Source organism: Lithobates pipiens, unplaced genomic scaffold, assembly GCF_037356315.1.
Source record: "Lithobates pipiens isolate NorthernLeopardFrog02 unplaced genomic scaffold, aLitPip1_a1.2 Scaffold_27, whole genome shotgun sequence".
Classification (NCBI taxonomy): Eukaryota; Metazoa; Chordata; class Amphibia; order Anura; family Ranidae; genus Lithobates; species Lithobates pipiens.
Genome location: NW_027507788.1, coordinates 190,947,127 through 190,963,244, shown reverse-complemented (window position 1 = coordinate 190,963,244; position 16,118 = coordinate 190,947,127). Strand labels below are relative to the sequence as shown.

Below are 16,118 nucleotides of genomic sequence, written 5' to 3'. Positions count from 1 at the left end.
ATGCAATGACATCAGTGCTGCTCTCTGCACCCATACACTGTGGAAAAAAAAAAGGCCACTGTACTCAAACCAGCCTACACTTGGGAGCGTAAGCTGGTTTGAGTCATACTGGGTGTCATTCAAACTGAAAGACTGAGGACATCTTGTTGCAAAGACGCACTGCAAGGATTTTTTCTTTTAAGAGGTCGGGGGATCCCTGTGTGCGATTAAAATTAAAACAGATTTATGGCATCCAAAATTTTCTAATTTACCTACTGTGGACTGGAAAACAAAAGCCATCAACCATTTGCCAGTATCTTTATTTTTAATTTTTAATTAAGGTTTATTTTTTACTTTTTTTTATTGAATACCAATCTAACAGACCAGAAGAGCAAACAAGATTACCACCCTAGAGAGACAACAAATGCATACAAGTCACATTTGTTGGTTGCATTCGTGTACAAAGTATTCATAACTAATGAAACTTTAAAGTTGCCACATATAAACAAAATGTATAAAGTTTATGAGAGCGCAACAAAAAAATTAATACCTGCCTCCAAGTCTGGAGTTACCGGATTAACTAAAGCTTAAAAATCGACACCAAACCAAAACACAGCTAAATACATACAATAACTCTAATATTCAATTTTTTAATCTGGGACTCGCTTTTTGGAAGATAATCCCGGTCTCCCGAGTCCTTCTTCTCTCTTTTTTTTTTTTTTTTTTAATGGTTGCATTTATTTACCAGGAAAGTGGACTGGAACACATGTCCCGTTTTCAGCCACGCCCGGCCAAGACTTAGAGTTACAGCAGCAGTCTATTGAAAACACATAATATCGTAAGATGCCTCCCGTCTTCACAACATCACACAGATGTATTACAAATTGATTTTAGATGCTACCAAAATAACAGGCTGATCTGGCCAGGAAGTGAGCTGAGCCACCCTAGGTTTGATCTGTCAGTCTTTTTAAAGGCTCATAGCCACAATATATTTATGCCAAAGGTCAACAGCCAAGACTCTGGTGAAACCAGATATCAAATGATATTTTGCACAGAGACGTTTTATGTCCTTGCTGTAGGTGAAAATTCAGAAAACTAGTTCATATGCTTACCGATTATGACCTTATATATTTTTTTGCCAGATACCTGACCTACAAGAAATGTACTCATCTACAGTGATGATCAATTACGACAGAAAGGGACAATGCATCAGTGGATGCAGCCCTTGATAGATAGGATCTCACCCTGTCCAAATTAACCATCCAACGGGAAAACTGGTGGCTCATACACATGCCAAATATTGTTGCAAAAAAGCCTAACTCAATCCTTACAGATTATCATGCTTGAGCAATTCTACATTGCACCTAATCGATACAATGTGGTAAAAAAGAGAAGTTCTCTCCATAGCCAGGAGCAAATACTAAGAGGCCAACAGTCATTTTCTAGTGCTTTCTGCAAAAATAGACAAAGCTATGACTTCGGCTCTAGATTTGGTGGTAGCAAGATCAGTGTAAATCCTGTTGTGTTGCTGGTCTGACTTTGGGAATATAAGAGAGTAATTTAGAAGTGAGGGAAGGAATATTAATTGCTGTTGAGGCCATATTAATACTCAGCCAAAACACAAGTCAAGCATAATGTATTATAGTAGAAAAGGGAAGTTCTCTAGCCTAATTCAACTTTGAACACTAGTTTTATATAAGAAGGAAAGCACAACAAAGACACACAGAAACTGCCTTGCCGAAACAAAGAACTGTTCTGACTTACTAAAGGGACAACAATAGAAAACCAGTTATGACACAAGAAAGCAGTTCCTGATATTTGACTGCTAGACAAACTTTATTTAGATTTCTGGCCATGTCAGTGTATGCGATTCCCCTAACAATGTAACAACCAATGTTACAAAAACAGCATCAGATTCAGGGATTAGATATGTCTAATTTAATAAAGCATTTATGGATGCTGATTCTTAGAACATAGATCAATCAATATCAATAAAAAAAAATAAAAAAATCAACTAAAACCATCTTACTGCAAAACAGGACAATAACTTACAGCATTGTTTATACGGTTTTAAATATATGCAATACTCTTGAATACCACGATTAGACCAAATATGAAAACACAAGCTTGCTGATTTACAACCCAACTAGAACATCAATCGAAACTATATGTCATTAAAATCTTGCAGAGATGGCCATTAAAACAGCTTAAAATAAAAAGGTCTTTAAGGAATAGTGTTAAAGGAACAAAACCACTTCCAATTATATCTATAAGCGTTTTGTTTGTATCATTGCTAACTGAACAGCAGCCAGCTCATTAGAATCCAAGTCACTTTGAAAGGACTGCAGGAATTTTTAAATATTCACTGACAGGTCAGACAAGGAAAGCCAGGACTGTTTTGAAAGGTTCAGCCTGTACTTGGTTGAGAAAGTTTACCTGTTTCCTCCCCATAGCATCCTATAAGAATGGAAGAATTAAACAGTGGAGGTCCTGCCCAAATGGACTACATTCCATCCTCCCTTTTACTAGTTACAAAACAAGAATCAACACGGATTTGTTTTTTTTATGACACATCCACATATAAAACTTTCTCCATTCTTGTAGAACTTACTGGTATGTTATTGAAAATGAGGTAAACTTCCCCACAGAAGTAAAAAAAAAAACAAAAAACAATCTTTTACTAGGACAAGGTTCCCTCTTTTTCTGGGATTCCCCCTTCTTTACCTCCCCCATTAATTAATTAGATGACTCACCTTGATGCAATGGGTCCTGCTGATGAAGATGGAGGTGTGAATGTATGTGCGAGTGTTGGTGGTGGTGAGGTGTGACGTTGAACATCTGTAGCCGGGCTAAGGGATCATTAGCAAGTGATGCCATTCGTTCTGCATGTATTCGTTCGGCTGCCAGTCTCTCAGGATAAGTCATTTCTGGCCGTAGTTGTGGTCCTGCCAAGGCCAGTCTTTCTCTCTCCAGGTGGTTTAGGCCGGGATGAAAAGCAGCAAAAGGATGTGGTCCTGCCGATGAGGGGATGGTAAGCGCACCATGTCTAGCAAAATGTTCCATGGGGTTAGCAGCAGGGTGAAGTTGGTCCAGCTCAGGGGGTTTAACCTCAAAGCCAGGTTTCATCCTCTCCCGTAGCTCCCTCTCCCGTAGTTCACGTTCCCTCAGTTCCCGCTCACGCAATTCCCGCTCACGCATTGTAGGGTCCATATTATACAAGCCTGGCATATGGTAGGCCAAGAGAGGGTCATTGGGATTAAGAGGGACAAAAAAGGGATGATTGCGATTGGTGGGTGACATGACGTGCGGTCGAGCATATTCACTTAGTGTACGTAGAGCAGGTGTATCTGGCCCAATATAAGGGGGGACAGCGGCTATGGTTGTTGGAGGCTCAAAAGATGGTCGAATGTGAGCTGGGCCTCCGATCTGAGACTCTCCAAGGCGACCTTCATGAGAACTGCAAGCCTTCTGTATGAAGAAATTTAGATAAATGGCACAGATGAGAAACACTGAAAAGTTATAACATAGAAATACAATTTGCCTACATTAGCTCTGCCGTAATTTTTTAAATGGGGTGCACAATCAATAAGTAACATCCCAAACATGTGGTTCATTGGGGACAGCCGGTATCCCTGGATTACTTTAAATAGCCAGCGGATGAGATTCTATTTTTAAATAACTGTTTAGGGACCAAAGACAGTTGAAAACTGACCGGTTGGGTCACATAAAAAGATTAACTGACCATTTTGACCACAAACCTGTAAATATAAAATAATGATAATATATAAGAAAATAAGTGGTTGGGATTACGGCATTCTAAGATTAATATCCAGCAAGGTAAAAGGAAAAAAATGTTTTTCTGCATCTTGAATGTGGAGTAAAATATGATTGCGGAAAAGAACGTACTGCTGCTCTTTCTGCTTCTCTTTCACGCTCACGTTCCCTCTCCTTTTCTTTCTCCTTTTCCTTTTCTCGTTCTCTCTCCTCTCTGACCTTTTGTTCTGCTTCCCTCTTTGCCTTCTCAGCTGCTTCCTCCCTCTTCTTGGCCAGCTTGGAGTCACCCCGTGGGATGAAGTAGAGGTCAGTTCTTGCACACGAGTTGTAACCACGATCAAGATGCTTGTAAAATCTGTATTCAAATATTAATTATTGAAGTTTATTGACAGAGATTAAGGATTGATAAAGTAAATGGCGGAGTACATGGATAGTGTGTTTGATAAATTTAGATCTTTCTTTATTTTTTTCATGCAATCTTTAGTAAGTATACTGCTTTCTAAAAACACTTGTATTTTAATAAACCTAAATCTGCAAAAAATGAAGGTAGACCCCAAGTTTGGCCCGTCCATTTCTGGTCTTAATGTATTATGCTCCCATTGTATCAATATCAGGTTGGTGTAGGAAAAGAAAAAAAGCCAACTGTCATTAAGAACCTTTCGAAGTCAAACTTTCTTCTAACGCTCACCTAACCTCCTGCCCACTGTACCCTGTTCCTTCTCAAATACTACTCTGACTCTATCTCACACTCTTTAACGCATATCTTCAACCTCTCTCTCTCTACAGGCATCTTCCCCAATGCTCTGAAACATGCACTAGTCACTCCCATACCAAAAAAGGCCTTACTCCCTTTTGCCTCCAAACTCCTTGAACATTTAGTCTACAACCAACTGAGCGAACGCCTCATTGAGAAAAACCTTTTTGATCCCCTTCAGTCTGTATTTCATCCACAGCACTTGATACATACTGCTCTCCTAAAACTCACAAACGACTTACTAACAGCTAAAACCAAGGGTCATTATTCTGTACTCTTACGCTTGGACCTCGCCGCTGCCTTTGAACAGCTCCACCACCTCAAAAAAACTAAATTTGCTTGGTATCCCTGGCAGTGCACTCCATTGGTTCGATTCTTCTCTTTCTCACCGCACCTTCATTGTCACAACTCCAATTCCTCCTCACCAACACCTCTTACTGTTGGGGTCCCCCAAGGCTCTGTCCTTGGACCTCTACTATTCTTGATCTACACATGCTCCCTGGGTCAGCTGATAGCCTCCCATGGCTTCTGCTACAATTTATATGCCGATGACACCTAAATCTATCTCTCTACCCCTCAGCTCACTCTATCAGTCTCCTCACACATCACTGATTTACTAACAGACATATCAGCTTGGATGTCACACCACTTCCTCAAACTGAATCTATTTAAAACTGAGCTCATAATATTTCCTCCCCCACATGCCCCTTCCCCTGACTCCTCTGTCAAGAGCCAATGGCACAACTATCAGTCTGTCCCCACGTGCCAGAGTGCTAGGTGTAACCCTAGACTCTGAACTGTCCTTTTAAGCCCACATCCAATCCCTGTCCAAATCGTGCCGCCTTAGCCTCCGCGACATCTCTAGAATACTCCCCTTTTTAACCAATGACACCACCAAGCTTCTAATTCACGCCCTGGTTATACTTGCTCCTCATTGGATTACCTTTACCTACACTATCTCTTCTTCAGTCCATAATGAATGCTGCTGCAAGATTCATCCACTTTATCAACCATTAAGTATCCTCCATCCCTCTCTGCCAATCCCTGAACTGGCTTCCACTCACTCAACGAATAAAATTCAAAGTAGTAACAACAATTTACAAAGCCATCCACAACTCTGCCCCAAGCTACATCACTAACCTAGTGACCTCCTGCTCTCTAGCTCTCGTCACCTCTCCCCATGCTCGCCTCCAGGATTTCTCCAGAGCTTTTGCCATTTTTTGGAACCTCCTACCCCAAACTGTCCGACTGTCCTCTGATCTATCCATCTATAGATGATCCTGAAAACACTTCTCTTTGAAGAAGCTTATCCTGCGTCTAATACACTGTTTTACTTTCAACATCAGCTCATCCCACACAGCTATTACCATTTCTATCAATTGACCCTCCCTCCTAGATTGTAAGCTCTAACAAGCAGGGCCCTCAGATTCCTCTTGTACCAAATTGTAATGTAACTGTCTGCTTCATTTTGTTAAGCGCTGCGCAATCTGTTGGCGCTATATAAATCCTGTATAATAATAATAACAGAACATAATTGTATGTTATACTCATCCAATATGTAATGCCTACCTTCATCTTTCACAACATATTGTTTTCTCCAAGACCGAGAATGAATATTAAAGGAATCCTTTAGTAATTTTTCTTTTTAGCTCTGCTTCAATATCATGCATGTAGACATTTTTAAATAAATCATAGCTGTTCATTAGTGACTGACATCATTAAAAAAGGTCAAACAAAGCTACACTACTTTCACTTCTGATTAGTGGAAACAAATTATGATTAGTAACTGGAATGATAAACATGTAGACATTTTCCATAAAACAAGCATCCTGCAATAGTACCTTGCAGACTGACTGGCATGACTGGGAACATCAACCACGGTGGGTTCTGGTGATGGACTTCGAGGAGGCAGTGGAGGACTTTCAGGCTCATCAATTTCATCCAGTACCTCTTCTTTGATCTGAATTGGTGGCAGAGGAGGTGGAATGGGAGATGGCGATACCACAGGAATGCAGACAGTGGAAGCAGCAGAAGTTGTAACAGGTAAGGGTGGCTGAAGATTTTGAGATGGTGATGGCAAGGATGATGGGGTAGGAACAGGAGCACAGGTAGGAGGAGTTATAGATGGTGGGCCTCCAGGCACAAATGAGTGCTGGGAGAAGGAAGGCTGAGGAGGTAAGGGATGAAGACCTGACTGAGGGTGCCCCGGTGTTTGGGGAAGACTTTGGCTTTGAGTCAGGACTGGTGGTTGTGCTGCTGTGGCCTGAAGTTGCTGACTCTGAGGCATAAGCTGCAAAGGAGGTGGATGGGCAGAAGGAGGATGATGAGCAGGTAGTGAACTAAGTGGCTTAAGAGCAGGAGGTGGTGGTAAGTTGGAGTTAAGGGAGAACGGAGATGGCCCTTGTAAGTGGGGAGGATGTTTATGGGTCTGTGCAGGAGTTTGCTGAATAGGAGTGGTGGGAGGAGGTTTGATATGAGGCATGGTAATGGGGGCTTGGGGTAAAGGCTGCTCACGCGAAGGCTGAGGTGGTGATTGCAGAGCAGGTTGAGGAGCAATTGGTGGACCCTGAGTACTAAGAGGAAAATTATGAGATGGGATTTGTGGCACTGGAGAGACCTGAGCTGGGCAGGGCTGAGGTGGTGAAGAACATGGATACTGTAAAATGGGTTGTGGTGGCATGTTGTGTGGCAAAGAAGCTAATGGTCCATGATGAGGTGACTGTGGGTGTATTTGAGTAGGTACTGGAGGCTGTGGCTCTCCTTGTGACCCTGCAATAGGCTGTATTGCTGGGTGTGGAGAGGGAAGTCTTTGAGGGTGCAAAACTGGCGCCTGAACAAGTGAGAGAGATGGGGGTTGTGGAGGCTGGGAAGGAGGTATTGATGGAGAAGGTGATATTTGAGCAGGAACAATGCTGTGTGGCAGAGGAGCAATAGCTGGAAGAGGCCCTGGAGATACAGCAGGAGGAATCATTGCTGGAGTTCCACTTGGAGGTTGAAGCATTTGTTGTTGGGCTGAGGAGTCGGAGTCGCTCTCATTATCTTGGGGACTAGGAATACTGGGAGATGTGCTGCGATTATCCTGGTCAATGTCCTTAGGATCACTGCTGCCTTCATCATTAACACTTCGGCTATCTGAGCTTTCACCTTCACCTTCTCCTTCTCCTTCACCCTCCCCTTCTGATGGGGAGTTTGGCCGACTGATCTCCTATAGAAGACACAATAAGTTAGTTTAGGAATTAAATTTCACATCAAAAGAAGAACTGTAATGTTAAAAAATAAACTTTTAAAGTTTAAAAGCCGTATTGTGTTTAACAAGACAATCTGAAGTTCTGATAAGCGAGTCATGGTGGCTTATTTAAAGCGGGAGTCCCGCAATTTTTTTTTTCTAAAAGTCAGAAAATACTGCAGCTTCTGACTTTTAAAATAAGGACACTCACCTTTCCCAGGGTCCAGCGATGTCGGCACCTAAAGGCCGAACCATCGCTCGGCCCTCGGATGCTGCCGCCGCCATCATCGGTAAGGGAGTCAGGAAATGAAGCCTTGCGGCTTCACTTCCCAGTCCCCTACTGCGCATGCGCGAGTCGCGCAGCGCAATTCGAATGGTCCCTGCTGTCTCTGGGACCTGGGCATGTCCCAGCAGACAGAGTGGTGGGACGGGAAGAGGCATAGACACCCGTGGGAGTCTATGCCTGGAAGTGCGTGCAAATACCTGTCTTAGACAGGTATCTGCACCCCCCTCCCCCCTGAAAGGTGCCAAATGTGACACCGGAGGGTTCTGAAAAGCGGAGGTTCAATTTTTGTGTGAACCTCCGCTTTAAGATGATTATTTTTTTACCATATTTTATTAGACATTAAAATCAGTAGTCTATGTTCTTGGTTGCATGCTAAATCACACAGGTCACTTACTCAAATACAACAGTTATCATTGGAGACGCTTTTCAAATGCCGACATATGACGGGATTGTTTAGGCTTGGATGAAGTCATTTGACTAAAGCTCAGGGACTATTTCCTAATGGTGTATAATTAACTATTTTGTTGCTGCGCAGTATAACTTGTCAGGAACTAATTAATTCAGATTTGTAAAGATACTGATAGGTCCACTATGACAACCTCTTACAGAGTTGATCTCTGAATATGCTTATAAAATACTTGCTAAAAGGTAAAAAACCTTCTGCATGCAGCCCCCCCCCCCCCCCCCCATAAATACTTACCCGAGCCTGATCTCGATCCAGCAACGTACACGAGAGCAGCATCTCTCTTCATTGGACAGTGAGGCATCAGTGGGAGCCATTGGCTCCTGCTGTCAATAACAGCCAACGAGGAGAGAACTGGCCAGGGCACACAGAGTTGGCTCGGGAGTGAGCACGCACCATACCCCCAGAGCAAGCAGCTTGCTATGGGGGCACTCGGCAAAGGGAGGAGCCAGGAGCACAGATGAGGAACCCCAGAAGAGGAGGACCAGGGCTGCTTTGTGCAAAGCCATTGTACAGAGGAGGTAAATATGACATGTTTATTATTTAAAATAAAATCTATATATTGCCTTAAAGCCCTTTTCACACAAGGACAGATCCGCTCAACGGAGTCTGCTCAGTTGATCTCCACTGAGCCGGTGCATGACAGGTCTGTCTCTGCTCACTGAACGGGGAGGGATCTGTCAGAGTCCTGCCGATTCTTATGGGGAGAGCGGACAAAAATGGACAACATGTCCGTTTCCATCAGATCTTATGCGATCCGCCAGACGGATGGCTGAACGTATCTCCATACGTCTGTCTTGAGCTGAACGCATGGCCAGCCCATAGGAGTCAGTCAATGGGTGGCCCGCTTGGATCTGCCTGAAAAATGGACAGGCGGATCCGAGCGGGCTTGTCGTGTGAAAGGGGCCTTAGAATCACAAGTTCTCAAATTTTATACTTCTGAGGCTAGTAATTATAAGCAGATTAAAGATGACTGTGTAGCCACGGAAGCACCTGAACACAGGAATTATAAAGTACCACCACTGCGCAGTAATACAATAACCTGGATGCACCAGGTTGCTTTTATCCATGTTCAAATGTTGAGAGAGCCTTTAAAATGACTGACATACCACAAATACACGTGCAACTCTAAAAGAATTTCAGTAGCACCCTAACTTACATACTTTTGAATCTCAAGAGGATGAAAATGCATAATTTGCCAACTTGTAAAAGGTAGCCTTTAAACAGTAGCAGAAAAATTAAAAATGGTCGCCTAGTAGAGTATGAAAGGCAAATCACCTGTGTTTTGGATTTCTTTACTGTGGTCCTGTCAGCCTCCTCGGTGTCAGATGCTGGTTTTTCCCTCTGACGTTTGGCACTTTTCATTGGGGATGAGGGCTCCTCTTTAATTTTCTGCAGCAAAAAAGGAGCATGTTAAACATTAAAGTGAAATGCAGCAGGGAAGCCATATTATACATTGTAAATTTGCTACCATATGGAACAGTAACTTAGAGCCACAGCTCATCTTTAGGTAAATTATACTGAATTAACAGCCCGATCTGACTTGTTAATTGCTACTTGCCTTCGATGGTTTCTTTAGGGACTCCGCTTTGCTGTCATTACTGGATGTGCTGGCAGCGCTTGGAGAGTTTCGGCCACTGGAACGGATGTCTTCATTTATGGGGGAAACTCTGCCGTCTGGACTTGCAGTCTGTTTCTTTCGTCCACTGCGTAGCGTAGACATCTATTTGGCAGGAGAAACAAGCATATGACAGAGATGAGTTTGCAAAAGTGAAGAGGGAAGCTTTTTGTCCAGATACTAAAATTTTTTTTTTACCCCCAAACTGACCAAGACCCTATCCAAAAAGGAAGGAACAAAACAGATTTTACAGCTACCAATTACAGGACAGCTGTACCTATATATTATTGATAAACCCACCTAAGCTAGACAACACTGCTACTCCCTCTGCACCCCAGAATCTGCCCCTAGGCACTGGGACTTTATTTACTTGATTGGGGCCCTAAAACAAGGATCTCAAGTCTTGATATACAGCCTCATTCAAATCAACGGGGACCCAGGGCACAGAGGTGGCGCACTCGAAATGGATTTTTGTTGGATGGGCTGGAAACAGAGGAGGATGTATCTATGGAATGAATGTATGTAAGCAACTGGGGTCTGGGGTGTTTTTGTCTTTTTGAACATGCCTTAAACATGCCAAAAACAGTGTCAATGCTATAGGTGTGTTAGTTTGCATTAGCATTTAGAATTTTTGCAAGTGTGAACTTATGCCTTGAGAAGTATTCAAAGGAACGTTTGTACACACTGAAAGAAATCTTCGCTCTTATTTTTACATTGACCCTCATATTGCTACTGCTTCTAAAAGGGTTTGATTTCCTAATTTGTCCATTTTAGCCTTTAGTCAAATATAAGACCTTGGTGCACTACTGTACAACTAATAAAATGCAGCTCGGCTTTCATTTATCATATAAAACAGTTGAATGCTGCTAAACTGTAACCTAGCCTTTTAGGATTGGAATAGTGTAACTTTTTTTTAACACTTCTCTACAATATATATGCAGTGCACACATATCTAAGCTAAACCAAGCACAGGTGACAACATAAAAGGCTAGCATACCGAGCCTCTGCTCCTCCGAGTTCTCATGCTATGCTTTCCATTCAGACCATCTTCTTCCTCCTTGACAGGTTTAAACATAAATGGCGGGGGATCCACAGGCTTTTCAATGGGGGGTAACTCTCCGTATTTCTTAAAATGAATTCGGCAGTCAGTGCAAAGTAGAATGTTTTCCCGACCCCCGTGGTGCCAGTCCTTAGAAGCTGCAGTAAGAGAACATAAGTGGCGTCAGACCAGAACGTAAGCAGCACTTGCTCTGTATACATGAAATTTCCAGACTCTAGCTGAAAAGGTTTAAACAGATTACATACTAGTGCTGAAGCAGTGGCGACATGCATAACCCTTCAACTCCTGCTCGCTGTCCTCACTGTCAAAGTCATCTTCACTGGCTGAGCTCAGGTCCACTAGGAAAAAGAAAAAGAAAACACACAGAATGAAAAAGAGATAAATGTTGAATACAAAAATTGTCAACACTTCAAGTGACCGCCTAGTTCTGTAAGCTCACTTATTTTCTTCTCTTAAATTGTGTGAATGCATTATACAATACTGGTAAGGCACAGAAATACTACAACAGAAGATAAAATAAAATGATCTTATTTAATAAAGCAAAACAGAAAAAGTGCAGAGACCAGTGCGAATTACCAAAATACAATGTTCACTGATCAGAGCTCAAGGGAAGGGGGCAACTGAAATACCCCCCACTATTATGTAGAAGGCACCCTCTCCCTTGCCGTCACCTGGGCACCGTGCACTGTTCGCTCTTGCTTTATGCACAGCTCTTTGTCAATTGTCAGGATGAATAATGTCACATTGGGGTGGTGTAGCTAGCACAGCACAAGTACACTAAATACATTTTCTTTTATCCCATAGAAATTTCCAAAACACATCCACTACGTAACGGCCCAATAATCTAATTTCCACAAAATTGTTTCTTTCTATGCTTTTCTATCTTGTATAACATACTCTGTGGGCTCTTAAACCTCTCCTTTTCCCAACTTGCTTTTGTTTGGAACAAGTAGTGCAAATTTGTTTTATAAAAAAGTAATGCCTGGTACACACAATGAGATTATCGGATGAATGATGGTCTGGTTTTTTTTTTTTTTTTTTTTGCATGCTAATCTCAGATGGACCTGAAGAGTTTACTAAAGTCGCAAAAATTCTCGTATGACAGAATAATAATTCGGAAGTTTGTAATGTGTTGTAATGCATTTTTATTGCCTTTTCGAACAACAGCTATACTGATTAAATGAAAACCGTCCGATTTGGCATTGTAAGAAAAAAAATTTGTAAAAATGAACTAAAGTCCGATCAGATAATATCGGATGAAATGTTATAATCGGCTCTCAAAAGAGCTGTACTAACGATCCGATTATCGTACGATCACTTTGAAAGTGGTCATGTTTCGTACCATTTTCTGTTCATGTGTACGGGCTTAATTTGAAAGCGGTTGTGAGCAATAGAAGATACTTTGAGTTATGAATACATTTTTGAATATACTTTTTCGTAAGCCAGAGTTTAACATCCCTTTAAACTGACCATACACTAGTACAGTGATGGCGAACCTTGGCACCCCAGATGTTTTAGAACTACATTTCCCATGATGCTCTGGCACTCTGAGGTGTAGTGGAGCATCATGGGAAATGTAGTTCCAAAACATCTGGGGTGCCAAGGTTCGCCATCACTGCACTAGTAGATCACTAACAATTAATTCTGAAAATCAAAATTTTTTTAATGAAATAATTCTAGTGTACAGTCAGCTTTAGGAGGACTTGTAGAAGACATCGGAGTGGCAGAAATAAGGGGAAAGGTAGGGACAGTGGAGGGCTGGGGACGGGAGGTGGTTAAGTGAGAGGTTAGGCCTCTTTCAGAAAAAAACCTGCCTGTCAATTTTTCAGCCTGACCTGATCGGAAGGTACCAGATAGTGTAATAAATGTTTTTAGGAGCCAACTAGCATCTTCGGTTCTACAACTAATCATTCAGCAAGCACTACTTTTAGTAATTCATGAACAGATGCACATCTGTCATTCTTATTATAGCCCATGCAAAAAAAAAAAAAGTACAGCAACACCATTGGTATCCAATCAACAACATTCAGCTTTCAACAGCTGTGACTAAGTGAGCCAATGAAGGCAGATTGTTAAGTGTTAGGCTAGCCATAAAATGGTTTGGAAAAACTAAAAACGATTTATAGGCCGAGCATGCATGAATTATTGTATCTTAAATAATACACCTTCACTGGACTTATTTGCACAAAATCTAGCACTATTAACGCACATTCATAAACAAAAGGCCAAGAATACAGAATTGAAAGTATAAAAGCTAACAAGCTTAGGACTACTGAAACCATTGGCCAATGAAAAGGAAGGCAGATCTGTAGAAGTTGAGGTCTCCCTCAAACGTTAAAACAAGAAATATAACTTCACACCGCCTTTCACCTTTATGATGGAAACATCATAAAAATTTCAAAAAAGGAATTTCAATGGTTAGCGAATACAGTAAAAAGAAACCGATTTATAATCTCACATACAAAGACGAGCTTTACTGTCTATGAGAAATAACAGATATTATAAATACAACATGATAAACGGTGAGATATTGTTCATTGAACATAAAGAAATCATACGCTATACACTTCCTTTATAACTATAAAGATTTGTATATTAGCTCAATCCAGACTGGTACTCTAATGCCCCGTACACACGATCGGATCTTCCGACAACAAATGTTGGATGTGAGCTTGTAGGCGGAAAGTCCGATGGTGTCTATGCTTCATCGAACATTTGTTGTCAGACTTTCTGCCAACAAATGTTGGCTAGCAGGTTCTCAAATTTTCCTCCAACAAATGTTTGTTGTTGGACTTTCCGATCGTATGTACACAAGTCTGTCGGACACAAGTCCACGCATGCTCAGAATCAAGTACGAGCCGGAAATGCATCAGCGTTCGTAATGGAGACATCACATACGTCTTGTACGTCACAACGTTCGTAATTGTTGTCCAACATTTGTGTGACCGTGTGTATGCAAGACAAGTTGCAGCCAACAGCCTTCAAACACAAATACACGGTTTTGTTGTTGGAAAGTCCCATCGTGTGTACGGGGCATAAGAGTCTCAGTATATAAAGCAGCCTTATGGCCAAGTTTCTGAAGAAAGAATAGTGCTTGTTGCCTATAGCAACCAGAACTGTCCTTTCATATCTCACATACTGCACTATAAACCAAAAATAAAGACTGATCTTGAGAACTGCTCTTCCTCTTGACATTTCTAGTGGTATTTACATAACTGATATCATAAACTGATGATTTAAACAATCAAAATGCAGTAAACTGAAATCTGATTGGCTAATGCTACATAACAAATTCGATTGTGGGATAAAAAATAGCCAGAAATATTTAGAGCTGCAGGCACACTACACAAATTCTAATCAATATCTCTCTCATATATACAGTATCTCACAAAAGTGAGTACACCCCTCACATTTTTGTAAACATTTTATATCTTAACTTTTCACGTGACAATACTGAAGAAATGACACTTTGCCACAATGTAAAGTAGTGAGTGTACAGCTTGTATAACAGTGTAAATTTGCTGTCCCCTCAAAATAACTCAACACACAGCAATTAATTTCTAAACCACTGGCAACAAACGTGTGTATACCCCCAAGTGAAAATGTCCAAATTGAGCCCAAGGTGTCAATATTTTGAGTGGCCACCATTATTTTCCAGCACTGCCGTAACCCTCTGGGGCATGGAGTTCACCAGAGCTTCACAGGTTGCCACTGGAGTCCTCACCACTCCTCCATGATGACATCACGGAGCTGGTGGATGTTAGAGACCTTGCGCTCCTCCACCTTTCGTTTGAGAATGCCCCACAGATGCTCAATAGGGTTTAGGTCTAGAGACATGCTTGACCAGTCCATCCCCTTTACCCTCAGCTTCTTTAGCAAGGCAGTGGTCATCTTGGAGGTGTGTTTGGGGAATACTGCCCTGCGGCCCAGTCTCTGAGGGGAGAGGATCATGCTCGGCTAGTATGTCACAGTACATGTTGGCATTCATGGTTCCCTCAAAGAACTGTTGCTCCCCAGAGCCAGCAGCACTCATGCAGCCCCAGATCATGGCAATCCCACCACCATGCTTGACTGTAGGCAAGACACACTTGTCTTTGTACTCCTCACCTTTTTGCCGCCACACACGCTTGACACCATCTGAACAAAATAATCTTGGTCTCATAAAACCACAGGACATGGTTCCAGTAATTCATGTCCTTAGTCTGCCGTCTTCAGCAAACTGTTTGCAGGCTTTCCTGTGCATCTTTAGAAGAGGCCTCCTTCTGGGACGACAGCCATGCAGGCCAATTTGATGCAGTGTGCGGCGTATGGTCTGAGCACTGGCAGGCTGACCCTCCACCCCTTCAACCTCTGCAGCAATGCTGGCAGCACTCATACGTCTATTTTCCAGACAACCACTGGATATGATGCTGAGCACGTTGATTCAACAGTTGATTCATGGCGAGGTCTGTTCTGAGTGGAACCTGTCCTGTTAAACTGCTGTATGGTCTTGGCCACTGTGCTTCAGGGTCTTGGCAATCTTCTTATAGCCTAGGTCATCTTTATGTAGAGCAACAATTCTTTTTTTCAGATCCTCAGAGAGTTCTTTGCCATGAGGTGCCATGCTGAACTTAAAGCGACTAGTATGAGAGAGTGAAAGCGATAACACCAAATTTAACACACCTGTTCCCCATTTACACCTGAGATCTTGTAACACTAACGAGTCACATGACATTGTGGAGGGAAAATGGCTAATTGGGCCCAATTTGGACATTTTAACTTAGGGGTGTACTCTTCGGTTTTTTCACTTGAAAAGATATACCGTATTTGCCGGTGTATAAGACGACCCGGCATATAAGACGACCCCCTAACTGTACAGGTTTTTAAAATGTTTTGCCCGTACTCACCGTTTAAGACGACCCCCCATTCCGAGGCTTCCGATGCTTCATATCCCTCTTCTTCGTTCTTGCTGGAGCCAT

The 16,118-nt window shown here is 42.1% G+C and overlaps 1 protein-coding gene across 10 annotated transcripts in view; it reads right to left on the bottom strand.

Moving 5' to 3' along the window:
• RERE (arginine-glutamic acid dipeptide repeats) overlaps positions 1-16,118 on the bottom strand; it is a 498,733-nt gene that overhangs the window by 14,601 nt on the left and 468,014 nt on the right. For 9 of the 10 annotated variants that reach the window (XM_077458063.1, XM_077458062.1, XM_077458064.1 and 6 more), the window contains 8 exons: positions 11,406-11,498; positions 11,098-11,297; positions 10,044-10,205; positions 9,761-9,874; positions 6,349-7,712; positions 3,886-4,108; positions 2,733-3,447; positions 725-796 (listed from right to left, as the gene is read on the bottom strand). In XM_077458063.1, the coding sequence (XP_077314189.1) occupies positions 725-796; positions 2,733-3,447; positions 3,886-4,108; positions 6,349-7,712; positions 9,761-9,874; positions 10,044-10,205; positions 11,098-11,297; positions 11,406-11,498 (2,943 nt within the window). The remainder of the gene's footprint in view (positions 1-724; positions 797-2,732; positions 3,448-3,885; positions 4,109-6,348; positions 7,713-9,760; positions 9,875-10,043; positions 10,206-11,097; positions 11,298-11,405; positions 11,499-16,118) is intronic. The other variant, XM_077458066.1, reaches the window with a different exon arrangement.